Source organism: Oenanthe melanoleuca, chromosome 9 (assembly GCF_029582105.1).
Source record: "Oenanthe melanoleuca isolate GR-GAL-2019-014 chromosome 9, OMel1.0, whole genome shotgun sequence".
Classification (NCBI taxonomy): domain Eukaryota; kingdom Metazoa; phylum Chordata; class Aves; order Passeriformes; family Muscicapidae; genus Oenanthe; species Oenanthe melanoleuca.
This window is the reverse complement of record NC_079343.1, coordinates 15,414,213-15,441,008: the sequence shown is the minus strand read 5'-3', so window position 1 is coordinate 15,441,008 and position 26,796 is coordinate 15,414,213. Positions and strand designations below refer to the sequence as shown.

The following is a 26,796-nucleotide window of genomic DNA, read 5'->3' as shown; positions in this document are numbered from 1 at the left end:
CTTTATCTAGGTCCATGTTCTTTGCTTATTTTAAGTATTCTACTTTATACAAACTCCAAAACTTCTATGATTATCACGAATCATTTATCAGTCATCACAAGAGCAGCGGTTTTAAAGCGATGGAAGGCGGGTTTAGATTAGGAAGGAGCTGTTCCCCTCAGGTGCCCACAGAAGCGGCGGCCGCCACATCCCTGGCAGCGCCCAAGGCCGGGCCGGGGGGGCTGCAGCAACAAGCGGAAGGTGTCCCCGCCATGGCAGGGTGGCACAGGATGATCTTTAATGTCCCTTCCAACCCGGAATATCCCGCGGTTTTGTGATAAATGAAGCTCTGCCCTCAGCCGAGCTCCGCGCCCCCGCACGGAATGGTCTCTGCCCTCATCCCCCCCCCATCCGGAGGTGCCCAATGGTCGCTCCCGCGCTGCCATGGCAACGGCGCCGCGCTCGGGGACTGAGGGGCCGGGACCGGGCCGGGATCGGAACCGAGACTGAGATCGGGATCGGGACCAGGATCGGGGCTGGGACCGGGACCGGGAACGGAACCGGGACCAGGATCGGGGCTGGGACCGGGAACGGAACCGGGCCAGCCCCCGCCGGGGTGAGCCCTCCGCTCCCCCCAGCGCCCTCTCAGCCCCCCCGGCTCCGGCCGGGCTGAGTTCCCCTCACCGCCCAGGCTCCGCGTCCCGGGAGGTGTGAGCTGTGTAAATGCCCCGATCCGCGCCCTGGGCCCGCAGCCGCACTGCGCTGCCCCTGGCACTGCTCTCCTTGTTGCCCTTTCAGCTTTTAGGTTACAGTTCCAGGCCGTTCATTCTTCCCTGTCCCGCCGACTTTTCATCAGCTTGAAAAGACACCCGAACAACATCACCGCTTTACTATTTTACACCTTTATTTCCTGCCTGCCCTTGTGCTCTGCTCTGTTCCCCAGACCCATCCCACACCGGGCTCTGAGAGGGGCTTTAAAGGCAATTAAAGCTGCTGCCTTTATCCACCTGTTGCTTTAAGGTTATCACCTTATCTGTTATTTATGACCCCACCTGTTGTTTATCACTCCATCTATTATTAATTATTATTAATTACCCTGTGTTATTTATCACCCCAGCTGCTCGGGGCAGGGCAGTGGCTGTAGCTCCATAGTGGGGTAAGAAGGGTTTTTCTCTTGAGAAATGGGCACTTACAGGGTTTTTGATTGAAGTTTGGGGTTTTCTTCTGGTATTTTATTTTTAATTTGTTTTGTTTTTTTAGTAGACTTTTAATAGGCCATCCTGCTCGTGGCCTTTGTGTTTGAATTATTTATAACACAACTGAAATTGCAGTTCTTGGTTTAGTTGTAGTGGATTGACTATGCTTTTTTCCCTTAAATCCTATATTTTTTTCCCTTAACTAAAACCCAAGCAATCTCAAACCACCACAACAGCGAAGATACATAACCCATAGAAATAGGTGTTGAGTTTGCAGAGTTACCAAGATAATGCATCTTTCCAAAGTGTGATGAAATTACAAAATATGGTAAAAGGATTTAGGGAAAGTGGCATTTAGCTGTTTTCATGTTGTTTTCCTATTTACTTTCTGTGTGTTGTATGATATCATACACAGAAATGGATAATTGGTTTAAAAATAGAAAGTGAAGTATGAAATGGATGTTGGATATGGAGAATATGAAATTATTCTGAAAGGCTGGGATTATTTTAGCAAACCTGGCTTAAAGTTTGTGATGTAGTTTTTTTTCTTTATTATATTTTTAATGTTGTTCTTTTCCCTCTTTCTTTAAAGTAGTTAGCATAAAGTTAAACATTTGGAAGGACCAGAAGTCTCAGTCATTGCAATTAACAGCAAATGGGTGGGGAGTGATTCTAGACAAACTCTTTAGTGCACTTTGAATAAATCTTCAAAGGAAATAGTTTGGTTTGAATTATTGGTAAGTGGATGGAACTTAGTGTAGTGTGAAATCCACGTTCATGGTGTTGATAATTGGATGTGAGCTGTTGCATAGACAGTAGTGTCCCCTTGGATTTTATGGGTTTATTGATGTGAGGAAGCTGTTGGAATTTACTCTGGCCCAGTTAAACTCTTGTAGTGTGAAATAAACTACACCCATCTTCAGCTCTCTGTGAGTTATAAACTGGCTTTAAATTGATTAGGAAGAGACTTGAGCTAAGCTGGGGCACAGGCTGTGTGGAATTTGGGTTTATTTAGCTCTGTGCTATTTAAAGGTGACTCAAACTTCATTTAGCCCAAACAGCAGTTTTTGTTTTGTTACTTTTTACTGTATATCCATTATCAGCACAGGGGAACCTGCTGGAATGATGGAATTTGAGCACCAGTGTGGCAGAGGAGCAGGCAGAAAGGATGTGGCTAATTAGTGCTTGATTTATTTATGTTGATGAGCTGCTTTAGTGTTTGCCTCGCTGGCAAATTGTGATGCCTATTAGAGAGAGAAAAGGGATTCATTAAACAAAAACCAGACACAAAGGGGGAACTCCTCTGTGTATTTAAATTCCAAGTCTGTTTTGAGGACTTTGGGCTTGCCTTTGCTGCACTTCCCTGGCAGCTCAGGGGTATTTCAGGATGCCCTTCAGGCTCTGGGAGTGCATTTCCCCATGAGGTTTATTTAACTTTCTTCCAGTCTCAGTGTTTAACCGTTGTTTTTTATCTCACACAGGATTATGCTGTTCAGTGAATTCCTGTATTTTCTCAGAACAATTCTGTGGGTTGATCACTATCTTTATTCCTTGTTATCTACAACTTGATGCTGTTTTTTCCCCACCCAGTGTTCCTGAAACTTTATAGGGCTTTTAATGTCTAATATTCTCACACAGCATCTCTGATATTTATCTCTGATATTACTGCATTTTTAGGTTATCCCTTTAAATATTTGCTTTCAGTGGAATATGTTAAAGTTAACTCATATAAATGGTACTTTTTTATTAGCTACTTTCCTTCCTTGAGCTTGCTCAGCTGACCTGTGTCATTTGCCTCTGTTTTTACTATTAAATAGCCTCAGGGCCACCTCAAATCCAGTGTGTGACCTCCTCCTGTCTAGCTTTACTGGTCCTGCCAGCACACATTTGCCAAGAGAAAAACTTTATTCAAAATCAATTAAAATCTTCTTTTATCCTGGAAAGTGAAAAAGGAATTACTGTTCTGAAATGATGTTAGAATTGAGTGCTTGGGTTTTCTGACACAATAAGAAATATGTTTTGTGCACAAATCTGATGCTTTGTCTGCACTCAAGTGTTGCATTTTAGGTTCTGTGGCACCAGGTGTTTTAACCTGCAGGTGCCATTGAGGTGTTTGGCCTCATGGGTGGAGATATTTGGACACATTTTATCTGTTTTAATGCTCAATTTCAGGCTTACCTGTGAGCAGGCAGTTTTCCATTTGGGATATTTCCAATCCTCAACTTTTCCTTATCATTCACTGGTTCCTGCTCTCCCCAGGAGGCTGAGATCCAGGAGCTGCAGAAGATTTTCCAAACACCCTGCCAGCTGTAAGTCTCTGGACTGTCAGTTTTTGTTTCTTTTTCATGTGCATGCAGCAGGAAATGCCCAGTTCTGCAATGAACTGCAGTTATCCCCCAAACATTCCAGCCCAGCAAGGTCTGAATGTTCACCTTCAATTTAAACCTTGTGCTGTATAAATTTGCTTTTTAGAAGAGTATTTTATTTTACAACCTGGGAAAAAAAAAAATATATATATTCTAAATACCACTGAAGTCTTGAGAGGAGGGATTAACTCTGTTTTGTGAGTTATTGTGTTCCTTTGTATCAATTTGTCTGTGACAGAAGGAATTCATCTCCCCAAATCCAGTGAGATGGTTTGACTTAATAGCCATTGGTACAATTTTCTCCTTCTTGGTGATTTCTGTGGGTTTGGTTCAAGAAAGCTGTGTTTTTAATATTAATCTGCTTGCACTGAACTTTAGGGAATTGCCCAAATGAAACAGCCAAGAAAATCTTTTCCCTGGTATCATAAATGCAATAAAATGGGTTTTTTTCCCCAGTTAAATTTAATTTTGAGTTGCTCTAGGATTTTATTGGCACTTCATATAAACAAGTTTTGTGCTCCATTTCCCTCTATATATGAATATTTTTGGATGTGTAATGAGTTTTTTTACTGTCTTAATTTCAATCAAATTCCCATTTCAACAGGTTCCTGACTGTAGATCACTGAAATTCTCTTTTCTAGGAAAAGTTATACTGGGCATCATGAATGTCAATGATTTTGTAATTCTCCCAGGCTCAAAAGCTGGAACCTCAATGAGATTAAAAACAAAGTAAGTGCATTCTATCTGGTTGGGATTGAGATGTGTTTTCCTAATTTTTAATAAGTCTTAATGCAACATTAACTAGAAGAGAGCAAGAAGAATTGTGATGTTTCTTTCCTAGTATTTTCCCTGTGCTTTCACCCACAAGCCTTTCTTTTCTCAGGCTTTAATCTTCCTGATTAAGTTAGAGGTTTTATAACCCTGTGAATCTACTGGATAATACAAGCATACTAAAGAAATCAGGGAATTGTTTATTTTAACAAAATTAAACCCCAAACCTTCCTGAGTGCAGTTGTATAAGTTTTATGTTGGAATTTGCACTTGACCTGTCCTAAATTTTCCAGAGCTATTTTCAGTCCTGCTGGGATACAGAAGAGGGACATGGCTGTAAATGATAAATTTTCCAGCTTCTGTTTTTCTGCTTTAAACTTCTTCAGGTGCCTTACTCACTGCAAGGTGATTTCTAATGAATATTTCACTCTTTCCTCCAGAACTGTCAAGGAATTGCAGTTGGAGAAAGCACAGTTAGAAACAGAAAACAAAGAGATGGAGAAGAGATTATGGCAACTGCAGTCAAACATGAGCAGAGAAAAAGAAGAGAGGAGGTAGGTTCAGCTTATCTTTGGAAAATAAGTTCAATTTCCCCTTGGAAAAAAGGCACCAACAAGATGCTCCCTCCACACCTCCAACTCCCCACATGGGATCTCTTGAAGAGTTTGGAATTCACAATTCTATTCAGTCTCCTCTCTCCCATCTTTCATCCCAATGACAAACCTGCTTCCCTATGATTTGTTAATTTTCAACTCTCCTATGATATTTGATCTGTTTTCCTCACTTATTCCCTCTTATCCTTTCCCCCCCCCCCCCCCCCATCTGACTGGATTTGTCAAGCAGGAGAGAGAGTGGTTTCTCCACACCCTTGTTTATTTCTGAGGTTTCTGCAGAGGATGCTGCTGTTATTTTGGCTTTGATCCCCTTTTACATTTGTGTGGCTTCCTGGAGAAGCATCTTCTGCATGATGGCAAACAAGGCTTGGAACCAAGCACAGTGGAATGAAACAAATGCTTGGGTGAAGTTTAAATCTGAGTCACTCTGCATGTTGGCAAATTCCTGCAACAGCTGCTTCCTTTTCCTTGAGCTTCTGCCTGCTTTGTCCCTGGGAATGCAAATGCCTTGGATGTGGATCCCTGGGTGCTGCTGAGGTCCTGCTGTTGGCAGCTCTCTGGGCATTGCCCTGGGCTGCTGGGGCAGTGCTTTCAGGTGATGTGTGGCACTTCTGTGTCCATGCTACTCTCACAGAGCTGTTCTTGGTTTGTTCTCAAGGCCTGCAGACCCTGATAGGGTTGCTGTGGTGAGCTCTGAGGACAGGAGGCTTTGGCATTTGCACCACTGGAATCATGGAATGGTTTGGGCTGGAAAGGATCTGAAAGTTCCTGTATTTTTAGCAGTGCTGGATGAAGTCCTGCAGTAAATTTGGACAATGAAGGTTCACACAAAATGTACTTCTGTTTTTATTCTTCTGAAACCAGCTTTTGAGACTTGATAAGATTTTTTTTGTTTGTTTTTAAGTTTAAAAACTTGGACCAATTTAATAGTTTAAAAAGAAGTACTTTCTTACACATTTGTTGTATTTAGTGCTGTTAAAGTAGACATGAAGCAGGTTTCGATGGAAGGGACTACTTGTGCTTTGGGAAACTGATGATCCTATAGACAAGAATTTTATTTTTGTGATGTTTTGTACATATTTAACAAGCTGAAGAAACACATTTTTTGCTTCCCTTGCTTGCAAAGGCCTAATTTTGAAGTTTTTTCTTGCCTTGGTTTGTAGGAAGTTAGGTGCTTATCATTGGAAATCTGGGCAGGCAGCACCACCAAGAACCACCCAAGCCCAGGTTGTGGCACAATATAATGAAAACAGGAAGAAGGTAGGAAACCATATTTGCAAGTAAAGCTATTTAAAGTAAAACAAGATTAAGAACTGGATTTATGCTGCAGAACAGGAAAATTTCAAATATTGTAAAACCAAAAGGTTAAGCTCCATCTGAGTAAAATTCCTGCCTGCTTATTTTTCTATGCCAAGCTTCTGATTCCTTTTGAGCTGGAGGAACATCAAGTTTTGTTGGGTGATCTGTTGGGGTTTTAGTTGCAATAAACAGCAAATTATCACTGCTCCTACAGATTTAATCCTGTAGGAGAGGCACTGGTAGTGGTGGAAGTCATCAGGAGCCTGTCCTTTGGCTGCCTGGTGCCCATGTTGGATCTGAAATACTGAAAGGCTTTGGGTGCAAATTCTGCCTTCACAGATAAAATAGACAACAGTTAAAGTTTTTCTTTAATTCAGTTTTATTGCCTCTTGTTCTATGAGATCCTTGCTTAGACCTAAAAGAAAGGATGTTGGACTCTCCTGCTAAATCTTTGGAAAATCTGTTTTCTTTTCAGTATGTACAAGTGGGATACTTATTTTCTTTTGGAAAAGTCTGTGGCAATTTTTCTTAAACTGGCAGAAAATAAGAACTTCAATAAAATTGCTTCCTTGCCTTTGAGAAGAGAGGATCAGAATGAAAAGATTTTCTTTACTCACCTTTTTCCCTTCCCCGAGACAAGGAACTCAGAGCTGTTGCTGCCTCAGACTTCAGGTTTCAGCTGGGGTGGCTGAGGAGATGAATGGGGCAATATTTCAAAAAGGGCAGAATTAAAATAAGGGGTGAATGAGGAGCAGTGAGGCTGTGAGGTGAACACTGTCTGCAGGGGAAAACTGAGAAGCAAAAATGCTGAAAAGTATTAATTACTGGGATGTTAGGTCATGGAAGGGTCATCTGGACAATATTTCGTGTCTGGGGAGGGAAACTGGTCCTGGGCTTCATGGCTGTCATGAGCAATACATGGGATTTTCTCTTTAAATGCATGCCCTGCTATTTCCCTAAAATCATTTTCCTTCTGTACAAGTTACTCTTTATTCATTACCATGAAACCTTATACAGATATATCTTTCCTCTAGATTTCTCCAGAGAAAGTGAAGTTACGAATACTCAAGGACCAAATTCAAGGTAAAGACATCTTTCTTAATCAAATAAAACTTGAACAAACTTCTGATAGATTATTGCCTCTTAGAGGTTGCTCCAATTAAACAATTAAGAAATCAGAGAGTGGAACACTAGATTAGTTGAGGTTTTTTTTTGTTTTATTCCAGAGCCAGTGAAAAAACCAGTTAAGCCTGAAAGAACAAATGTTGTAGCCCATGAAAAATTGGGAGTGAAGGGGATGGCCTGTGGACCACCTAAAATTAAGGGTGGGCTGCTGGTAAGTAGATGGCTTAAAAATAACTCTCAAGCAGCACAGTTTAATGTGTGAAGATTTTTTTTTTGTGTGTGTCAGTGTTAGACACACATTTTTCTTTTGCTCTCTGATAATTACTTAGGGCCCATAAAGTAAAGAGAAATTTTACAGACTGATCTCCCTGAGTGCAAGGAAACAGGTTAAATGATTCTGTTATCAGAACTGTGACCACTTCTTTAACTGATAACAGTTAAAGAATTTATTTAAACTGTATTTTTATTAATTTGCTCAGCACTTGGGCATGACTGAAGAAGGCTGATCTCATCCTTAACTAAGGAACACTTCTCTGTGATTAAAGAAAGATGTATGATTGCAGGAAAAGGGGGCAAAATGAAGTGGTCCATAAATGTTTTGTAATTTTAAATCCTTAGATAAAGCCAGGGCACATGTTGAGTTCTGACTGCATTCCAAGCTGGCACCTTGTAGGCTGTGGTAGAGTGGAAGTTTCTGTTATCAAGTGTGAGGTGATTTCTGTTTAGTAAGGGTATTTTGCCTTTTAGCAAGTAGGAAATAGGAATTATAAATAGGAAATAAATAATAAATAGGAAACCCAGCCTCCAAAGCGTAGAGGTTCATACAACTTGATTTTTCAAGTAACCAATGTGAATAGTTCCACTGTTGAATAAGAGAAGAAAATTTTTAATCTAGAAAAGTATCGTCTATGTTAGAGATCATCCTCCCCACCCTGTAACACATGATGTGATTTATTTCCATTGTTTTATTAAACAATAAAACCTCAAAAGGAGCTGATAATTTGGGGATAAAATAGGTGCAGATTTAGTATTTAAGACAATTTGCCAGCAAAACCAGGGGGATTTTGCTTCACTGGCGCTCACGGAACAGAGAGCGCAGCGCGCTCCCAGCAGTGCAGAGCTGCGCTGTACTTTGTGTTTCCCGGCGGCTTTTAGGGAGCGCTGCCGGAGCGGTCCCGGTTCCCCGGGGCGCGGTGCCGGAGCGGTCCCGGTTCCCCGGGGCGCGGTGCCGGAGCGGTCCCGGTTCCCCGGGGCGCGGTGCCGGAGCGGTCCCGGTTCCCCGGGGCGCGGTGCCGGAGCGGTCCCGGTTCCCCGGGGCGCGGTGCCGGAGCGGTCCCGGTTCCCCGGGGCGCGGTGCCGGAGCGGTCCCGGTTCCCCGGGGCGCGGTGCCGGAGCGGTCCCGGTTCCCCGGGGCGCGGTGCCGGAGCGGTCCCGGTTCCCCGGGGCGCGGTGCCGGAGCGGTCCCGGTTCCCCGGGGCGCGGTGCCGGAGCGGTCCCGGTTCCCCGGGGCGCGGTGCCGGAGCGGTCCCGGTTCCCCGGGGCGCGGTGCCGGAGCGGTCCCGGTTCCCCGGGGCGCGGTGCCGGAGCGGTCCCGGTTCCCCGGGGCGCGGTGCCGGAGCGGTCCCGGTTCCCCGGGGCGCGGTGCCGGAGCGGTCCCGGTTCCCCGGGGCGCGGTGCCGGAGCGGTCCCGGTTCCCCGGGGCGCGGTGCCGGAGCGGTCCCGGTTCCCCGGGGCGCGGTGCCGGAGCGGTCCCGGTTCCCCGGGGCGCGGTGCCGGAGCGGTCCCGGTTCCCCGGGGCGCGGTGCCGGAGCGGTCCCGGTTCCCCGGGGCGCGGTGCCGGTGCCGCCGCAGTGCCGGCAGCCGCCGCCCGAGGGCGCTGCGCCCCCGCAGGACGCTGCGGCCGCTCCGATCCCGGGGATCCGGCGCTGGGAGCGATGGAGCCCCGGGAAGGAATAACGGGTGGGAATTCGGGCTGCGGTTCGCTGGCCCCGCCTCTGATCCCGTGTTCGCGCAGTGAACTTTGCGCTGTGCTCACCCCGCATTGCAGTGCGAGGATCGGGGAATGCCCTGGATGTGCAGAGACACCTTTATCAGCCACTGCTTTTACAAATCACAAGTGCCACTGGATGAGCAACCAGTCCCCGGATCATCTAAAACATAGGGCAGGAGAAAAAAGGAGTCGGGGAAAACATCCTGGTTGTGTAGGGCTGCTGATGTTTGTCTCTCTCATTACACTCTGCCTGCACCTTTGCTGCTTTGTTGTGGTAAGAACAGGTCCCTCACTTGGAGAATGTGTAGACAAAGGATTTTTCCTATAAATACATCAATTGTTTTGTGGTTTTGCTTGATAATCATCCAAGAGTTGGTAATGAAAACCTTCCACAGTAATTTTCTTTGTTCTAATAAAGGTTGAAAAATCACTAAAGTCCTAGTGTAGCTCCTGGGCTGTAGCTCCTTTTGTAGCTGTTTCCAGTCACTCATCAATTACAGTTTGGACTTTCTGGAGTGCTGTTTTAATGGCTGTCCCAGTTAGCCCCTTAAATGACCATTTTCCCCTTGCTGACCTCTCCAGATGTGCCCCTGTCCACTGAGAAGCTTCAATAAGCAGCTCTTCATTAGTAAAGCACATAGCTCATAAATCCCTTTAAATGAGACATGCTGCATTAAATGCCTCATTTAATCCCTCCTGTACATGGGATGTGGTGTCCATGGCTTTACATCCAAACTATGGGATGTAAGTGTCCATGGCCACTGCTGTCTGATACCAAAAACTGTTAAAAGTAGGGCGTTTGTGTCTGGTAATAAAAGCTTTTGTCTGTCTTATTTAGCTCTTGATACACCTTTACAGTTATTTGTGAGCAAGATCACAAAAAATAGGAGTGATCTTGATTACCAGGTAGCTCAGCTGAGCCCAGAAAATTGAGTGCTGCAGTTCCACACTGACACTGAAAATGTTGCTGCTAGTCAGAAATGCTTTAGCAGTGATGTTGTGAACTGATTTAGGAGCCAGCCTCAGAACCAGCCTGTACAAACCTTGGGAAGCAGGACAAAGGATTGTTGCTGAGTGGTGCCTTTGATGAGGAGGTGTCTGCAAAGTCTTTTCAGGATGCTCTGCTTCAGTGGAGGAAAGGAAAAAGTGATCCTGGAGGAGATCCATGTGCCAGTGGGGTCCCATCAGGTATGGTTTGTTCTGATTTAGTGACATTTTAAATTCACTTGGAGCCATTTGGGGAAGTTAAATTTTAGATTAGTAAAGGTAGATACTACGTGAAGCTAAGAAAACCCATTTTATTCTTTCTCAGGGTGCCTTTATTAATAACAATGATCTCTGAAGGTTTTTTTAATGATATTCAGAGTATTTAGCTCAGTTTTTGTAATGCTCCCTGCCCCATGTCCCTATACCTTCCCCTGGCTTTGTCTCACGTGGCACTTCAGCATGAACTGCAGTGCTCAAACATAAAACCAGTTTTAAACTCAGGCAAGGAATGTGCAGGGCTCAGGATTTTGTGTGTTCTAACCAAGTACATTTTCTGCTTGCCTTCCACAGGCTCTTAATATTTCTTTGTCCCAATGAAAAGCTGCAATCAGCTGAAGTATCTATGGAAAAACATGGAAAATTCCTCTGGTCTGATTGGATTTGTGCAAATCCAATCTATCTTGTTTCTCTAGTCCATGGATGGTGGTTTTTCTGTGGCTTTTTGTACAAAACAATATTAAACTGATTTTTTTATTTTTTTCTTTTTTTCTGTGGGATTTTCATCTGTGGAGTCATGGCTTTCCATCTCCCCATTCTTTCTATGGCTCCAGTGTAGTAATCTGTAATAAGTTTTTTTCTGGCTTTTTTTTAATGCCCCCAGTACTGCCTGTGTTCTGTAAATATAATATTGCTGGCCATTTAAATTTTGGAGTTATGCAAATGTGATGTTCATTCAACAATAATGTAGGTAAAGAACAAGTTTAAAAGCCTGAACAGCTGTATAATTTTTTTAAAATAATTCTGACAGAGCCTGTGGGGGATTGTGAGGTGCAGACCAATGTGACTGCTCTGAAGGAACCCATCCATGTGGAATTCCAGAAGGATGGCCTGAGCTACATGGAGAAACTCCTGCTGAAGAAATACAGAAGGTATTGTTGGATTTGCTGCTCCTAATGAAAGAATTCAGAAATACTGAATTAACAAAAATCCAGATGAAACTTTTAAAATGTTAGATATACTGTAAGAGTTAAGGGAAGTGTATACAGGGGACTTATTTTTAATAAAATAATCATTATAATTAGAGTTGATCACTTCATAGTTCAGAATTCCTGCAGAGTGAGTGTTTAGAGGGATTCTCTTTACTGTCAGGTTATTGTAGAATTTGAAGACAGGTTTTGGTATTTGATTACTTGATTTTGGGGCATTTGCTACAGGAGTTTTATAGAGAAAAGAAATCTTCAGGAATCTTTCATAAACATTAGAGTTATTTTGAGTTCTTGAGGAGAAAATCACCTCAATGAAACTAGGAGGAGTTAGTTAATGCTGCTGCAGTGAATAGGCTGGTAGGTTTATTTTTTTTTTTTTTTTTTTTTGTGATATATTAAAAAAATTGATTTTTATTTTCTGTTTCAGAACTCCTGTCGATCAATTTTTTGCAAGTTCCATGGAAGACTCAAGGCCTGTGCAAGCCCTGAGTGTTCATCAGGCTGGGGCTGGAGGAGGGGGGCAAGGAGAAGATGATGATGATGATGGCATTGAGGAGTTAACAGGTGTAACAGATTTATTTATTCCATCTAAAATAGCTTTTCCTTGATTTCTTTCCCATGATTGCTGAACATTTCTACTCTTAACCAGTTTCTGCTAAAAGCAGCAACAATAAAAGGAGAAATTTGTAGTTTTTCATAATGAATAAAAATGTTGCATTTTTTTGTGTGCTTTGAACAGGAAAAACTGAAATGCATAAAATTATTTCTATTTTGCAGAGGAAGAGGTGAAGAAATACTGGGCATCTGTTTATAGAGTGGAAGAATCCAACATTGTTTCTGAAAATGCAGAGTCCTCTTTGAAAATTGAGTTCCTTGATGATGTGAGCTCATAAGTCTTGATATTGAAATGATTTGTTCAAGTCTTGATCTGTTAGATATTTAAAGTAGCAGCAGTTAAATAACTTCCAATAAGGAAAAATATTGGTGCATTGTTTGTTTTCCATACAAATGTGGAAAATGGATTGTTCCAAAAATTCCCTGTAATTTTTTTTCTGTTGTGTTCGGGGACTTGCACTATGTGGGATTTATACCCAAAGTCTGGCAGCTTTTCAGCACTTTTAAATTTTTTTTTTAAATTTTAATCTGTTGCTGCATGTGGGTCTCTATTTTTTTGTTTTTTTATTCAGTCTCCTACTAAGGATTTGGAAGAATCTTCACATTATTCAGTGGAAGAAACTGGAGATGTGGGGATGAGTAAACAAGGAGAAACTGACCCACTGGAGTGTGGAAGGTATCAAAAATGTAGAGTTTGTGGGGGAGGGAGAGGAAATAATCCCAAATTTGGGGTTAGTTCCTAAGAAATGGGGGCTGTTCTTTGCAGGCAGTTACATCTAAGTGTACATTGTTTTAAAGGCAATAAGGAATATTAATTGCCTGTAACTAAAGAGGCATCACTTTGAAATCCTGACCCATGTAAGGTGCATTTCTTTGCATTTGCCTGTCCTGAATTTTAGTAAAATTTCTTTTTTCTGAGCTCTTACCTCAGCAGGAGCAGCAACTCACAGATTTTACTACTAATCAGTGTTGTGCACTAAGATACTCTTACTTAAGTAATTCCAGATAAAAACAATAACTGATACATCTGCAATTCTTCTGATCTCTCAGCATTTATTTGAGCAACTGTGACCTGTTTTGCTTTTTTGTGTTCTTCTGGTCTTTTCCCCTTCCTGTGTCAAAGCTCAGCATTTGCAGACCAGAACAACACAGAAGCAGCCCCTTAAAAGAGAAATGGGTATAATGGGAAAGTCTCCTTTCCATTTAACTTCCTTAGCCAACACTTAATAGTTTTTACTTTTTCCTCTCAACAGCAATCCTGTTTCTACTAAAGAAATTTCTCAAGGTAAATGTGAAAAGCTATTAAGTTCTTTGTTGAAAATATGTCAATGTGTTGAGTTGATCATTCCCATTTAGGATGGGGTAGTCAGCTACAGTGGTCTGAAAAATAATTAAAGGCCATTAAATTATGTACCATTCTCTGGGCTATCACAATTTGATTTGATTACAGTTTGATGGGCTGTGTGAGCACTGTGAAACGCATATAACAAAGAAAACCAACTTAGAGAGTCATTCACAGCCTGATAGGATGGATTTCAAACCTTTTAATGCCTTTAAGCAAATTTTATTAGATTTCCCTGATTGCCTTTCTTTAGCTTTAACGGTGAGTTTGTTTTTTGAGTGGGCTTGAAGGTGATAATTAATATTCACTTCCATTACAAATATTGCTATTTTCATGGTTTTGTTGTACTCTTATAGAAAAGCCAATTGTCTGCAGTGATCTTGAGATAAATGCAGTGCAGGAGGAGAGTATTGAGCCAAAGGCTGGTGGGACATCACTGAGCTCCTGTGAACTTCCTGAGGAAGTCTCTGACCTCACTGAAGCAATGAGCAAAGATCTCCTTGGGACTGAACTAAAGAGCAGCAGAGATCTCCTGGAGACAGAGGTGCAGAAAAGCAGGAGAGAGCCCCAAGAACTGGGCAGTGCCTGCAGTAGTCAGAGTTTGGTCTTGCCTGTAACTACAAAATCTTCAGCAGTAAGTTATGATGTCCTTAAATGCTGAATAGATTAAGGATGCTGCTTTATCTGTTTCAGATTTAGGGGATTGTCACTGCCTGCCATATTTGGTATGTAGGGGATTAAAGCCTCCACTTTGTGTTACCAGTTTGCTGTTAGTTTTCAAAAAAGGAAGAGACCAAACTTGTCTCAGACATAAAAAAAGGTGTTGGAGGAGCAGCTCTTCCCATGTTTGTATTAACAGTACTTCAGCTCTTGTCTGAATGACCAAAAAGTGGTGCTCAGTCTTATCTAACAAATTATTTAGTTTTTCATTTGCTGAAAATAAAATTAAAAGCAAAAAACGATAGAAGAGGTTGGGACATTGGAATCATTGTTAAACAGTGATGACCTTCCTTTATGTAGCCAAAAGTGAACACACAGAAAATCTGCTTTTCATGTTCCCAGTAAAAAAACAAACTCTCACAACATGAGAAGTTTTTAGGATTTTAAAGCACATCTTGAGCAAAAACATTATCCTCCTGGAGATCTATTACAGCTGGCTGTCAAAATCAGTCTGAGTTCTATGAAATGAACATTTTATTAATCTAAACTTATAAAGTTTCCTATTTCCTTTCCTGTTTCTAATCTCTGTTTTATTAAAGTTACAGGATGTAGCCAAAAGACAGAAATGTGCTTCTACATCATATCAGGGACTGGAAGGTTTCTTTGTTGTAGGTGCAAACCCTAAACAAGAAAAGCTGGAGGCACCTTCTTCCCTGGCTGCTGCCTCCAGCCCTGGGGACAGGAGGATCCCTTTTCCAGGTACTGTTGTGTGAATAAATCCTCAAAAATATACATGTTTATCATTTTTTCAGTTCTCTTCCATCCATCTTGCTGTAAGAGTCACCTCAGGCTGACAGTCATGCCACACAAGTGATGCTGAACAAGGATAAAATGAACTCCCTACTTTGAGGGAATCCAGTGCCATAAATTTATATAATTATTTCTATAAATATATCCCCTAAGAATAGGGCTCCATGAGGCTCCTATTGCTTTTCATGGTGTATATGAAACAACATGTGAACATGATTAATCTGATCAAATACATCACTTGAAATCAAGCTTTTAGTCTGTTATATATCTGTAAAAATGTGTTGCATGGCTGCTTTAATTCACACATTAAATACAGCAAATACAAGAAGAGTAAATGCATATTAACACAAAAGCTGCAAATAATTTCCTCTAAATAATGTTTGATTTCAGGAGATGGGCAGTGGGCTTCTGGAAGAAGCTTGAGTGAATATGCTGATGACTCTGTAGTTCAGGGTGTTCTGGAAAGTCACATGAACAGAGCTGCAAATGCTGTCCAGGCTCCAAGGAACATTTCTCCTCTGATGGCAGCATGGACACCATGGCCAGGTAGGGACAGCCACAGCTCTGAGGTCCTAATTAGGTTCATTTTAATTGTGTAAAATGGAGACATTCTGAATTTGTCATTTTTATATCTTAATTTGTGTATTTGTTTTGGTTTTTTTTGGTGAGAATAGGCTTTGAAGTTAAAAATTACCTGTTTTCAGCTATCACCAATAATTCTTTTTATTTGGCTTGGTTTCTGCTTCTGCTGCTGCCCTTTTACTCCCCTCTTAGCTTGAATATTTAGAGAACAAACTCTCTAGAAGAAGTTTCTGTATTTGTGTGTGCTGATAGTCTCTGGTACAATTTGGGAGTGATCTAATAAAGGATTTCTTCCTGCTACTGATTATATGAACTCCAGGAAACAGGGACACAAGTAATAACTGTATCTGCACTTTTGTTACCTTTCTCAATTTCAGCCACCTCCATCCTAAGAAATGTAGCTCTACATTATTTCTCACATCATGAGCAAGCAGCTTGACATTTTAATTTAAATAATACTGTGTGCAGAAATCAAAGCTGTCAATTTTGAATCCCAGGAAAATATTGGAAAGGGTCTATATTTTATTCATGTTAGTTTAAATTTTAAAAAAAAAGGAACCAAACTTTTGAGCTTTCTGCAATCATTCAGTGTCTGCCCTCGCATAAAATTTGTGGCATTGTGCAGAATATTTAAATCATTTTTTTTTTTTTTTTTGAAAGGTACTTCTGAAGTATGAGGTGGTGAATTGATAGTTGTTAATAAAGAAGTTATAAATATATTGAGAAGTACAATCTTAATTTGTACTGATATTTTTCATCAGCTAGAGTTGGTTTGAAACTTTTAATGGAAAGTTTTGTCAATATTATGAATTTTTTTCAAGCTGATGATGGAAATACTACATCTTTTTGTTCATATTTGTTCCTAAAACATTTCAGGCCCTGAAGATAATTCCAATTTGACTTGTGAAGATGAAACCTCCTCCAGCAGAGCCTGGGAGAAGATCTTTGGAAATGCAGATTTCCAGAACACCCTGGAGCTGAAAGATCACGACACATTTGATATTTTTGGGTAAGTTCAACTTGCCTGGGTGTGTTTTTATGATATTTTAGGTTATTCAAGATGCCAGCCATGTCAGAACTGAAATAAAACCAGCCCCAACTCTCTAATTGTGTATAACCTGCTAATTACAAATGTCAGCATGATCTGTGTGGTGTCTTGGTGCTCCAAGCCCCTTTTCAGGCAGCTCAGAGTCAGAACTGAGGGATGTGTTTTGATGTTCAGACTCCAAATGATAAATTTGGAGATTGTGGGTTTTTTCAATGCATTAGCACTGAGATTTGAGATAAATCTCTTAAAAATTATCTGCATTCTTGGGTTGTGAGGTAGCTTTGAAAAGCTGTGGGCAGGTGAGCTAGTAATCTCTAAGCCACCATGTTTGTTATTTTGCCTTGGACACTGAGGAGATAACTGGAAAAAAGGAAATTCCTAAAGTCCTGTGTCTCACTAGATTTTTACTGGGATCTCATAAAGCAGCAGGAGTCAGAGAAGCACTGAAGTGAACTCCATGCTGTGTGATTAGAGCTGATTCAGAGATCTGTAACAAAAACTGAGGGGAAAGCTGAGTTAGAGTAGCTTGTACTGACAAAACCTCCAGTAAAAGCTATTTTTGTGCCTTTTAGTTCAACATATGTGCACATATGTCAGCAAGGCTTAAAGCAGAGACCTTGGGGAATTGGAGGTGCTGGAAATCACTGGGGTGTGTTTCTTTTAAGGGACTGGGAGGAAAGCCAAATGGATTCTGAGGAAGCAATTCTGGAGGACAAACAGCAGGTTCTGGCATTGCAGTGAACATGGAAAGCTCAGTTCAGTCTCTACCTTTGTATGGTTCAGAACCAAGAAGATCAAGAGGTGTTTTAAGTGCTGCTCAAGGCATCATTTACTAAGGAATATTCTGTAAAGTTTTCATTAAAACCTTTTGAAAATACCTTGATTTGGCTTTTTTTATTACTATGAAGAAATAACAGAATAAAAACTGCTCTTGTGCTGCTATTTTTTGGTTTTATTTATTTTTTAAATTCAATATAAATTTTCTTGCCTGCAGGTGGAATTTTGTGTCTCCAGATGTGGTTTTGTGTTGCCAAGGTGGAAGGTGCCACACCAGGGGTATTAATGGGATTAAATTGGGATCTCTGTATGATCAGGTTTGTGGTGAGGAGCACAGGAGGAGTCTCTAAGGTCAAATATACTTTGTCACATGTTTTAGAAGGGACTTGCACCTTGCAGAATAGAATGTAACAGCTTTCCACTGTACATTTAACTTCTCCTGCCACACTCCTTTCTTCCTAACTCCAGCAGGGAGCCCAGACCAGCAGCAAACCTTTGCTCAGAATCAACTGGGAGTGAATTCCCTTTCTCTCCCTGCCCCAAAATTCCAGTTCAGAGGGATCTGTGTCCAGGCAAATCCAGCTGCCTTACAGGCCTTTGATAATTAAAAGAACAAAGAGGAATTGCAGTTTAAATCATCCTGGGTGGTTCTAATTTTAACAAACAGCCCCAACTGTCCTTTTGAACTTGCTGTGTTTGTTGTATAAAAAGCTTTTTTCTTCCTCCCCAGAATGTGTAAGGTTTAATACAATTAGTATAATTTCTGTAAAGGTCATTTGGCCAAAGTGGTGCTTTGATGTAAAGAGGGTTTGGGGACTTCCTGCTCTCTTGTTGAGGAGATGCTTAATTGTACCCAGTAATTGAGTGGCTTTGAAATGACCTAAATGGTATCTTTTGCAAACATCTTTAGGATTCTCAAGCACAGCAGCTTGCTTAGCTTTAAAGTTCTCTTTCCCTTCATCTGCCTGACTTTTTCCTTCTTTCATTTGTTTTCTCCACTGTGTTTAAGGAAAACTCCCTCCTTTTCCCATACTTTTGATAATAAAAATTATCAAAAGCAGTGATAAATATATTTTTTTTGCTTGGGAAATGTTGAAAGTGGGATTAATTAAAAGCTTTTGTCTTATAGTTGTTCTTGAATGTTTATGGGTGAGCTGCCTGGCAGGGATCTAAAATTCATGGAAGTTTTTGTCCACAGGAACTTTCCTTGTGGAAGAGAAGGTTTTAAATTCTGCTTTTTCTGTGTTCAGAGGTGGCAGGTGCCCTTCACTAATGGATAAGTGGAACCATTCCAGTCTCTTATTTGGTTTCTGGCAGTTAAACCCACTCTGGTTTGGATTCTCCCCACGCCCCAGGACTCTGATGTGTTACCTGCCCCCCCAGCAGCTCTGCACTAATATCACACAACACTGTAATCTTTGCAACAATTTCTATTACAGGAACAACTACTTCAGCCACCTAATTCATACAAACTAGAGGCATCAGGCTGAACAGACCATTGATTTGATTTCCTGCCTCATTTCTTGTCTTTAAGGTGAGGGCATATTTTCCACCTCAGTTTTCTTTATAGAGTTTACCATATATTGATGTTTTATTACAGCAGTTCTTTGTCAGAAATTGGGAGAATAAAATCACAAAGCAGGTGTTCTGCTTTAGAGATGGAGGCCAGTGCTTTTCTCTCATCAATGTAACCTTTCTTTTTCAGCTACTCTTCCAAATATTCCTATTACACTGGTTTCACTGGCACAGACAGCCTGACTGCTTCCATGCTGTTCCCAACCTTTTTTAACAGGAAAACTGATGAAGCAGCTGCTGCTGCAGTGTGTGCCTCCAGCCCTCAGCAGGCAGGGTAATCCTTTAAATTTGGGCTTGTTGGAGATAACCAGAAAGTCACTGAGTGCTTTCAACATCTGATTTTCAAAGTTTTCTCTTCCCATCCCTTTGGCTTGAAAGAAAAAAAAAAATTGTTTCTGATAACACCTCCAACATTTGGCCTAAAAATAAGCTCCCTTTAATGTATTAGTGATTTCTGTTTAGGCAGTGGTGATTTTAATAAATCTCAGGGTTTTATTTATTATTTAAAACATTTGAAGATGTTTTGTGTTGTTTTTTCCCCTCTAAGTTATAGTGGTGGAACTGATATCCTAAACAGAAGCCCAAAAAGAGCATCTGAATTGCTGAAGTTCTGTGATAAATTTGTTGCTAACAGAACAAATCTGGTGTTGAAAGCTGTTTATTATTATGAATGTGGTTTGATGTAATTCTCTTCATGATCTTAAGGTCCCTTCCAACCCAAACCATTCTATGATTTCTTGATGCTAATACAATGTACAAATGATAATGTTCTTTTTTCCTTGTAAATTTTATTTTTACCTCTACCTGTGCTGTAGGGATGCCTGATTCATACCCAAGTGTTGAGGGATTTGCACAGAAAAATCATCTTTCCAATCCATTTAGAGAAAGAGAAGAGGGAGAAAAGGAAAGACCAGATTATTTTTTGGAGCTTCTGGCATGAATGAGTCTTTATGTACATTGACTTTTGGTGATGTGACTGTATAAAACAGAAATCCTGGGAAATGACTTGGCCACCAGTTTGGATTTTGAGAGAGGACATCACTTTCATTGTATATGAAAGTATTTTAGGATTCCTGTTAAGCAGCCTGGCAGACTCCACCTGTTTGTGTGTGTGACTTTTGAATGTGGCCACTTTCTGCTCAGTGTAACATACAGCAATGTAAAGGGGAACAACACAAATTCCCCAGGATTCCAAGTGCTGGAATTCCCAAACTGCTCTTCCCCTTGTCTCCACCAAGCTGTCTGTGCATTTCAGGGGAGATCAGAGGGGCTGCTGGATTATCAGCCTGACACTGTGCTGTGCTGCCAGATCCTGACCCACATCTGTGTGGGTGCAGCTCATCAAACAACCAAACTCCCATTAATGAGCAGACTCACAGTGTAAAATGAATGTTTCTTGTGCTCAAAATCCAGACCAACTGACCAGGGAGTCCTTGAAATATTTTAGCTGGCTGCCAGATTTGCTGTTTGGATATAAAGGGCCACTCTGAGTCCAAGTCCTTTCTCAGCTGGCTTTGCACACAGGATGGGTAAAGATTGGACAGTGAAAATTGAGGTTTTCCTGTTGGTGTTTCTTTCCATCCATCAAGGGATGAATTCTACTGCCAACACTGTAGAGGTCTGTGCTCCCTGCTCCAGAGCTCAGCTCTGTTTTACCCTTTGATTTTCCCCTTTAATAGACTTTAAGATGCTGTCATTTGCTGTGTCTCATTTATAAAAATTAAGAATTGTTCTTTCCTCCATCATAAATATAGCTTACATGCATCTCATTTAATTATCAGGAACACATAAACCCAATTAGTTTTAATTTATCCAGACCATTTGCATCTGAGACAAATACATCTGTCTTTTTCATTTCAAAAATGAATCCTGTAAATTGCAAGCCATCAACACAAGGGCATTTCTAAATTATTTTGGTCAAGAGAAGTGTTCTGTGACTTTCTAGTTAATTAGGATTAATTAGGTTGTTTAATATGCTTATGCTTTTGGTAAGGGATGGAAACATAATAATCTATTTTGTGTTAATAATACAGATCAGATAACAAGCCCAAGGAATGAAAGCCTCCAAAACCAAAACTGATTTTTCCATATATTGAGGGATGTAAAGACCCTCAAAGAAAAACTGTGATTTATTTTAGTGAAACTCCAAAGGAACTACAACAGAGGGGTTAAGGAACAAATATTCAGCAGGATGAATTGTGAGACTTTGCTAGGTATGCATTAGATTCTATTTTAGTTTAACTAAAAAGTCTGGAAATAAACCCCAAACCTAACAAAAACATCTCAGCAAATCCTTCAGGATGTGGCCCAGTGTGTGTCACATATTTCTCTGAATACAATGCAACAAAATTACCCAGTGTTTGTGTTGAAGGATACAAATATAATTTTAGTTGTTTCTTTTTTTTTTTTGGGGACAGTATTTCTTGTGGTTTTTTTTTCTAATATTTATTTTACAAGATGAAATAGTATAAAACTCCATCAATTTTTGTTTCCCTTTGTCTGCTGTGGTTCTTCCCTGTGTTAAATTCACTGCAGGTGTGCTGGTTTTTGGTAAAAGGAACCCTTTACTCCATTGGGAGAGGCCTTCCATAATTCCCTGCTGTTGGCAGTTTTTCTGTGCCATAAAATAATGGATGCAGAACTCTTAAACATCTGCATAAAGATGGAGAGGTGATCATTGTGAGTTGGGAATTATGCTTGGTTCTACCAAAATTCTGTTTATAACCCTAAAATGCTGTAAATTGGGCAATGCTTGAGAGGAATGAAAAGTTATCAAAATACAGTGTCCATGGTGTGGTGCCCACAAACCATTTCTACCAATGCTGCTTCTGCAGCAGAGCCCTGACAATTATTTTATGCTTTTTTATTGCAAGTTTGAATCATTTATACAAGGAAACCTGAAGAGAAGTTAATTGAATGTGGCTCAGTTTGAAAAATGTGAACACTTTTCTTAAAATGCCCTGGAACAGCCTGGAAAAATCACGCTCAGTTGCATTATTTTTGTCTGGCTGCTGGAGCTTGCCAAATACAAATATACTTTCTCCTCTACTATATTTAATTTTCCTACTTATATTCCATTAGAGTTACTATTAAATTATCAAATAGATACATCATATGTTGCTTGAAACACAGCTGCTGTTATTTGCATTTAGCTGTTAGTGCTGTAAAACCAGTTTTTATGGTCACAGTAAGAACAGCTACAAACACAAAGAACAAAGAGCTTTTTTTTAAAAGAAAACCCAGCAACTTTTGAGGCAGAGAGGTATCATCATCTGGCCTAATTCCAGTCATTGGGCTTGCACAGGTTATTTCTCTCTTGGCCAACCTGTTAATGAAGGTTAAAGTTTTATTCTCCTTTTTTTTTTTTTGTAGTAGGTGAGGTGACCCAGTCTTCAGAAATGTTGAACCTCAGAACCAGGTGAGAAAGGAGTGAGAACAGAGTTCTGACAACAGTTTTATATCAGAAAGAGCTGCAGGTCTAGATAAACTTCCTTTCCTGTACATCCCTCTCAATTTTTTCCTTTTTGTCTGATTTTTTTTTTTGCATTTTTAAGGTGACTTTTAGGGCTTGTATCCATTTAAAGGATGACAAGTTGCTTTTATTGTGTATTTTTTCAGAAGGTTGAAATAGGAGCAGGGATAAGGGTTCTGATTTCATTTTCCTCCTTTTTACTACTTGGTAAAAAGCAAATATCCTGGTCTCCCCTTCAGCACAGATCATGCAAATGGCTTAAATGTGGGTGATGGAATCATAGAACATGCAGGGACAGCCCCAATCTGCTCTTGATAAAACCTGTGGGAGGCTTGCCAGTGAAAAAGCACATCCTGTTCTCAGTGACATTGCTGCTGTCACTGTTGAAATTACTCTGGAATCCATTTTAGAAAATGTCCTTTCTAATGCAGAGTCTTTGCTCATCCCTGTAATGGATCCAGTGCCTGCCCCTGCTCAGTCACTGCAACAGCCAGGATTTGGAAAGAGGGGCTTGGAGTGCCAGGAGCTGCACTCCTGTGGATGGTTTGTTAAGAGAAGAGCTCCTGCAAATAATTTCCAACATCTTTCAACTGCTATAAACTTCCTCAGGTGTAGGACACAGGGTTCAGGCTAATAAACTGCCTGAGAAAGAGAGCTGAGGAAATAATCTTCAAACAAATGTTCTGCTACAGGAACAGACTCTGAGCCCAGGGTGAGCTGGTGGCTGGCTTGACTTCTGCTTTAAAACCTTTTTAAATTACCCAAATTTTACAACCCCCTGTCCATCTTTCCTTCTTTAAAGTTATAACTACTGAAATAACTTCCCAGATGTGCAAAATCCCATTGCTAGGAAGCATTGTCATTGTCAGGCAAAAAGTTCTCATATTTTGCTGTCTAAATTCCTCATTCTTATTTGCAGTGCTTGCAAGGTTATGGTGGGTGGAAATAAAAATCTTCAGCTTGGTTGTAGGTAGACAAATACTTCCCATGCAGGAAGATGTAGTGTTTAATAAGAGATTGGTTGGAAATTAATCTTCCCCTCTTGTGATGTAGCCAAAAGTGTCAAAACTCATAGTGGATGTAAAAATGGTCTTCATGTGGCTCTCTTTAAATGGAGTTTTCATGGAATCATGGAGTGTTTTTGGTTGGAAGGGACCTTAAAAACCTTTTACTTTCATTCCTGCCCTGGGCAGGGACACCTTCCACTGTCCCAGGCTGCTCCAAGCTTTGCCTTGGACACTGCCAGGGATGAGAAATCCACAACCCCTCTGGATTTGTGCCTTGTGTGGGTTTGAGATGGAAATGGGGAAAAAACCCCACATTTTCCATTTTGATGGAGCACAGCATCAAACTTCAATTTTCCTGTCAGTATTAAGCAAGGTGATGAGATTTCAGTTTTCATGCTGGAAAGCTTCATAGCCAATATGGAAAGACATCCTAAATTAAAAAATAAAAAAAATCCTAAATCATTGCTAAATCAAACAGATCAGCCTTTGCTCTGTTTTTAGGAAATGCAGGATGGACAGAACCAGTAACCTTTCTGTGGAATATTTTTGCCTGTTTTCATTGTTAACAGAGGTATTAAGCAATTTCAGCTGTTTTCTGCTGTCTGATTAAGAACTGCTTAGATCAGGGAATAGACTGAAGGTTTAAGGACTGGCTCAACCATGGCAACATTGCTCAGGCCAAAGTTAGCATTGTTGTTAATCTGTCTTAAGTATCATTCAGAGTTATGGATATTATTGTTGCTGAGCCAGCTTGAATTTTACAAAGAATTTTTAGGCCTGGTTGGCAAGAACCTATTTTCATGGAGATGCTTTGGAATTAGACCATAACTTGGATTTAAAGGGTACTGGAAATCATCTTGATGTTTTACAAACTGTGTGAAAGGGAAGATTTAATGGTGTGAGGAGTTTCAAATGTTGTTCACTTCATCAAAAACCAATACAGGAATGTGATGGTTACCCTTTATTTTTTTCTGAATTGCACTGGGGACATGAAGTATCTTTTCATAATTTACCAGACATTTATAAGGTACAGCACTTCAAAAGACAGTGTTTTATAGTTATCTGCAATTCCCTTCTGCAGTGCAAATTAAAACTTGCTGAACTTTCCTGGAAAAGCATCATCACATAACATTTCTTGTGCTGCATGATGTCTGTTTGGAAAGTCAAAATAGCTTCCTAGAGAATATTTTTCATGTTAATCTTTCTACCTGAATTTATTTGGCAGTGTAATTCTGTGAAAGTTGATGAGTTTGCTTACATAACTTATGTGTACAATGCTTTGAATATCCCAATCATCTCAAAGTAAACCATTTTCCTTCCTCTTCCCTCAAGCATTTTCTACTGAACCTGTAAAAATTGGGATGTTTGACTCCTACATTAACATCCCTTGTGTTTACATCATCTCTACCACGTAAAGCTGCAGAAATAAGAACAGGGAGGCTGCACTAGGAGCAGGCTTATGGCACAGCATGTGGGGAGTGCTTAGGAAATCACAGCAGACAGACAATTTACAGCAGTGGGGATTATTTTTCACTCCAGGACTTTGATCTGGCTGCAGGGTGTTTATCAGGACTGCTTTGCATGGCATCTGCCTTTAATAAGGCAGCTGAAGAACGATGAGGCTGTTTTCCTGACAATTTTCTAAACAGAATAGAAAGCTTGCTGCTCAACAAAAGCTTTTTTTTTCCCATTTAGTCAAATATCAGAGCAAGAAATAAGTGCAGAGTTTTATTAGTTGCAGATTACTTGCCCAGACAGCTGTGCTCTCAGCATGTCATCAAAAAAACCCCTGGTCTCAGATGCCAAAGCAGGCTCAGGAGCTGATCAGTTTAAACACAGAGCAAAAGTTGTGGCTCACCCCGAGGTATTAAGGGTGTTAAATGCTCTGCCAAGGCACAGGCCCATCACTGTCACAGATTCCTGCTCCTGTTGGGATTCTGTTCCTGCAGGCTGCACAGGCAGAAATCAGGGCAGGGGTGTTTATTAACAGCTCATCCAGGGAAGGAAGGTGTGCAGGACCAGCTGTCCTTCCCAGGTAAGATCTATTGGGCAGGAGGGGGAAGAGCTCCACTGGAAAACTCTGAATCCCTGGTGGCATCTCCTTTGCTTTTTTCCTCCCAGACAGGCAGCAGGGCCAGCTTGGAGCAGCCTGGGGAGGGTGTCCTGCCATGGCAGGGCTTACAGGATGAGCTTCAGCTCCCTCCCAGCCCCAACCATCCTGGGATTCTGTGGAAAATGGTCTTGGAAAGGCTGAAAGGGGGGAGCAGGTTTGTTTCTCTTCCCTTGGGAGCCCCAGTTCTATTCCCAGCATTGTTGCCTGTGCTGTTGTTGTGTGACCCTGTCCTCAAAGTCTCAATTTCTCCAAAGTGAAACAGACCTTCAGTTGAAATACCTTTAAAATAATACCTGGTTTCCTAAATTGTCTCTGTGTGAATATAAATAAGCACAGGAAGGGAACTAGGCCTGATGAGGCTTGGCATGAGCTTTGTTTCAGGTGAGAATGTTCTCTTTGTCAATTTGGAGTGATTTTCAAAAGCACAGTAAGATTGCACAGTGTTGGACAGGAGAATTTGAGTCAAAATGAGACATTAAATATGGACATAGGCACGAATTTAAATATAACAAAGAAACATTCAATTTTTTTCCTGACAGAAATAGCATAAAGGAGCTGGATGCCTGTTACTGGCAGCATTTATTTTCTTGTGGTGAGGCTAAATTGGACATGAGTGGATCCTCCTCTGGCAGAGCTTTCCTGTCTCCAAGTGTTCTGCAGCCCCTGCAGCACTGAGCTCAGGATGCAGAGCACAAGCTGGGTGGTGGTGCCCATTTCACTCATGCCAGTGACTCTTTCCAGGGCTTCAACAAGTGCTGGAGGGAAAACATGCTGAAAATTCTAATTATCCTGGTTGGTGCTATTGCTGTTTCTTCTTAATTAAAAAAAAATAAAAAATAGTTTAGTGTCTCTTTGGTGGCATCCACTCAACATTTGACTCTTCATTTTGATTCAAATTCTGTTGTCTTGTAATTTAAAACTCAACTAAACATTTCTTTTCATGAATGACACCCAAGGCTTTGTTCCTGCAAGTATCACTGTATGAAGTGGGTTATTTAAAGCAAAAATCTGTTTGCTTCCAAGAGAAGAACAATGCTCTGAGTGTGAATGATGTGTCAAAACGTCAACCAAATTGTCACCTGAATGTGGCAGCTGCTCCATTCTGAGGTTCACATTAAATAAAGATACCTGAGGAGTGTTGTAGCTGGCTTTGTTTGTTTTGCTCAGTGAAGGTATTGGTTTGATTAGAAATGTTTTTTCAGGAATCCTCTTTGGCAGCAAACAGCCAAATGGTTTCACCTTGGTTTTTGAATGAACTCCTGC

General features: G+C 41.0%; 1 protein-coding gene across 8 annotated transcripts; it reads left to right on the top strand.

Annotated features, from left to right (window-relative positions):
• The first annotated feature begins 402 nt into the window (after nt 1–402).
• On the top strand, nt 403–18,092 carry ZBBX (zinc finger B-box domain containing). Of its 8 annotated transcripts, none has more exons than XM_056499311.1 (19): nt 403–687; nt 778–999; nt 3,348–3,484; nt 4,183–4,270; nt 4,753–4,866; nt 6,090–6,186; nt 7,260–7,308; nt 7,452–7,561; nt 10,354–10,528; nt 11,355–11,475; nt 11,960–12,096; nt 12,310–12,413; nt 12,720–12,823; nt 13,401–13,432; nt 13,846–14,123; nt 14,749–14,908; nt 15,350–15,505; nt 16,418–16,550; nt 17,255–17,524. In XM_056499311.1, the coding sequence occupies exons 4-19, from the start codon at nt 4,203–4,205 to the stop codon at nt 17,328–17,330; spliced, it is 1,914 nt and encodes a 637-aa protein (XP_056355286.1). In that variant the 5' UTR covers nt 403–687; nt 778–999; nt 3,348–3,484; nt 4,183–4,202; the 3' UTR covers nt 17,331–17,524. The 8 variants fall into 8 exon arrangements, with proteins under 8 accessions (XP_056355286.1, XP_056355285.1, XP_056355281.1 ...); XM_056499312.1 differs by having other exon boundaries at nt 451–687; nt 3,435–3,484; XM_056499310.1 differs by having other exon boundaries at nt 403–999; nt 17,255–17,531.
• The last annotated feature ends 8,704 nt before the right edge of the window (nt 18,093–26,796 follow it).

Coding starts and splice junctions, on each gene's coding strand:
- ZBBX (XM_056499305.1), top strand. CDS start 4,203: ATGAATGTCAATGATTTTGTAATTCTCCCAGGCTCAAAAGCTGGAACC. Junction 10,529..11,354: donor TGCCAGTGGGGTCCCATCAG/GTATGGTTTGTT, acceptor TAATTCTGACAG/AGCCTGTGGGGGATTGTGAG. Junction 12,414..12,719: donor AAATTGAGTTCCTTGATGAT/GTGAGCTCATAA, acceptor TTTTTTATTCAG/TCTCCTACTAAGGATTTGGA.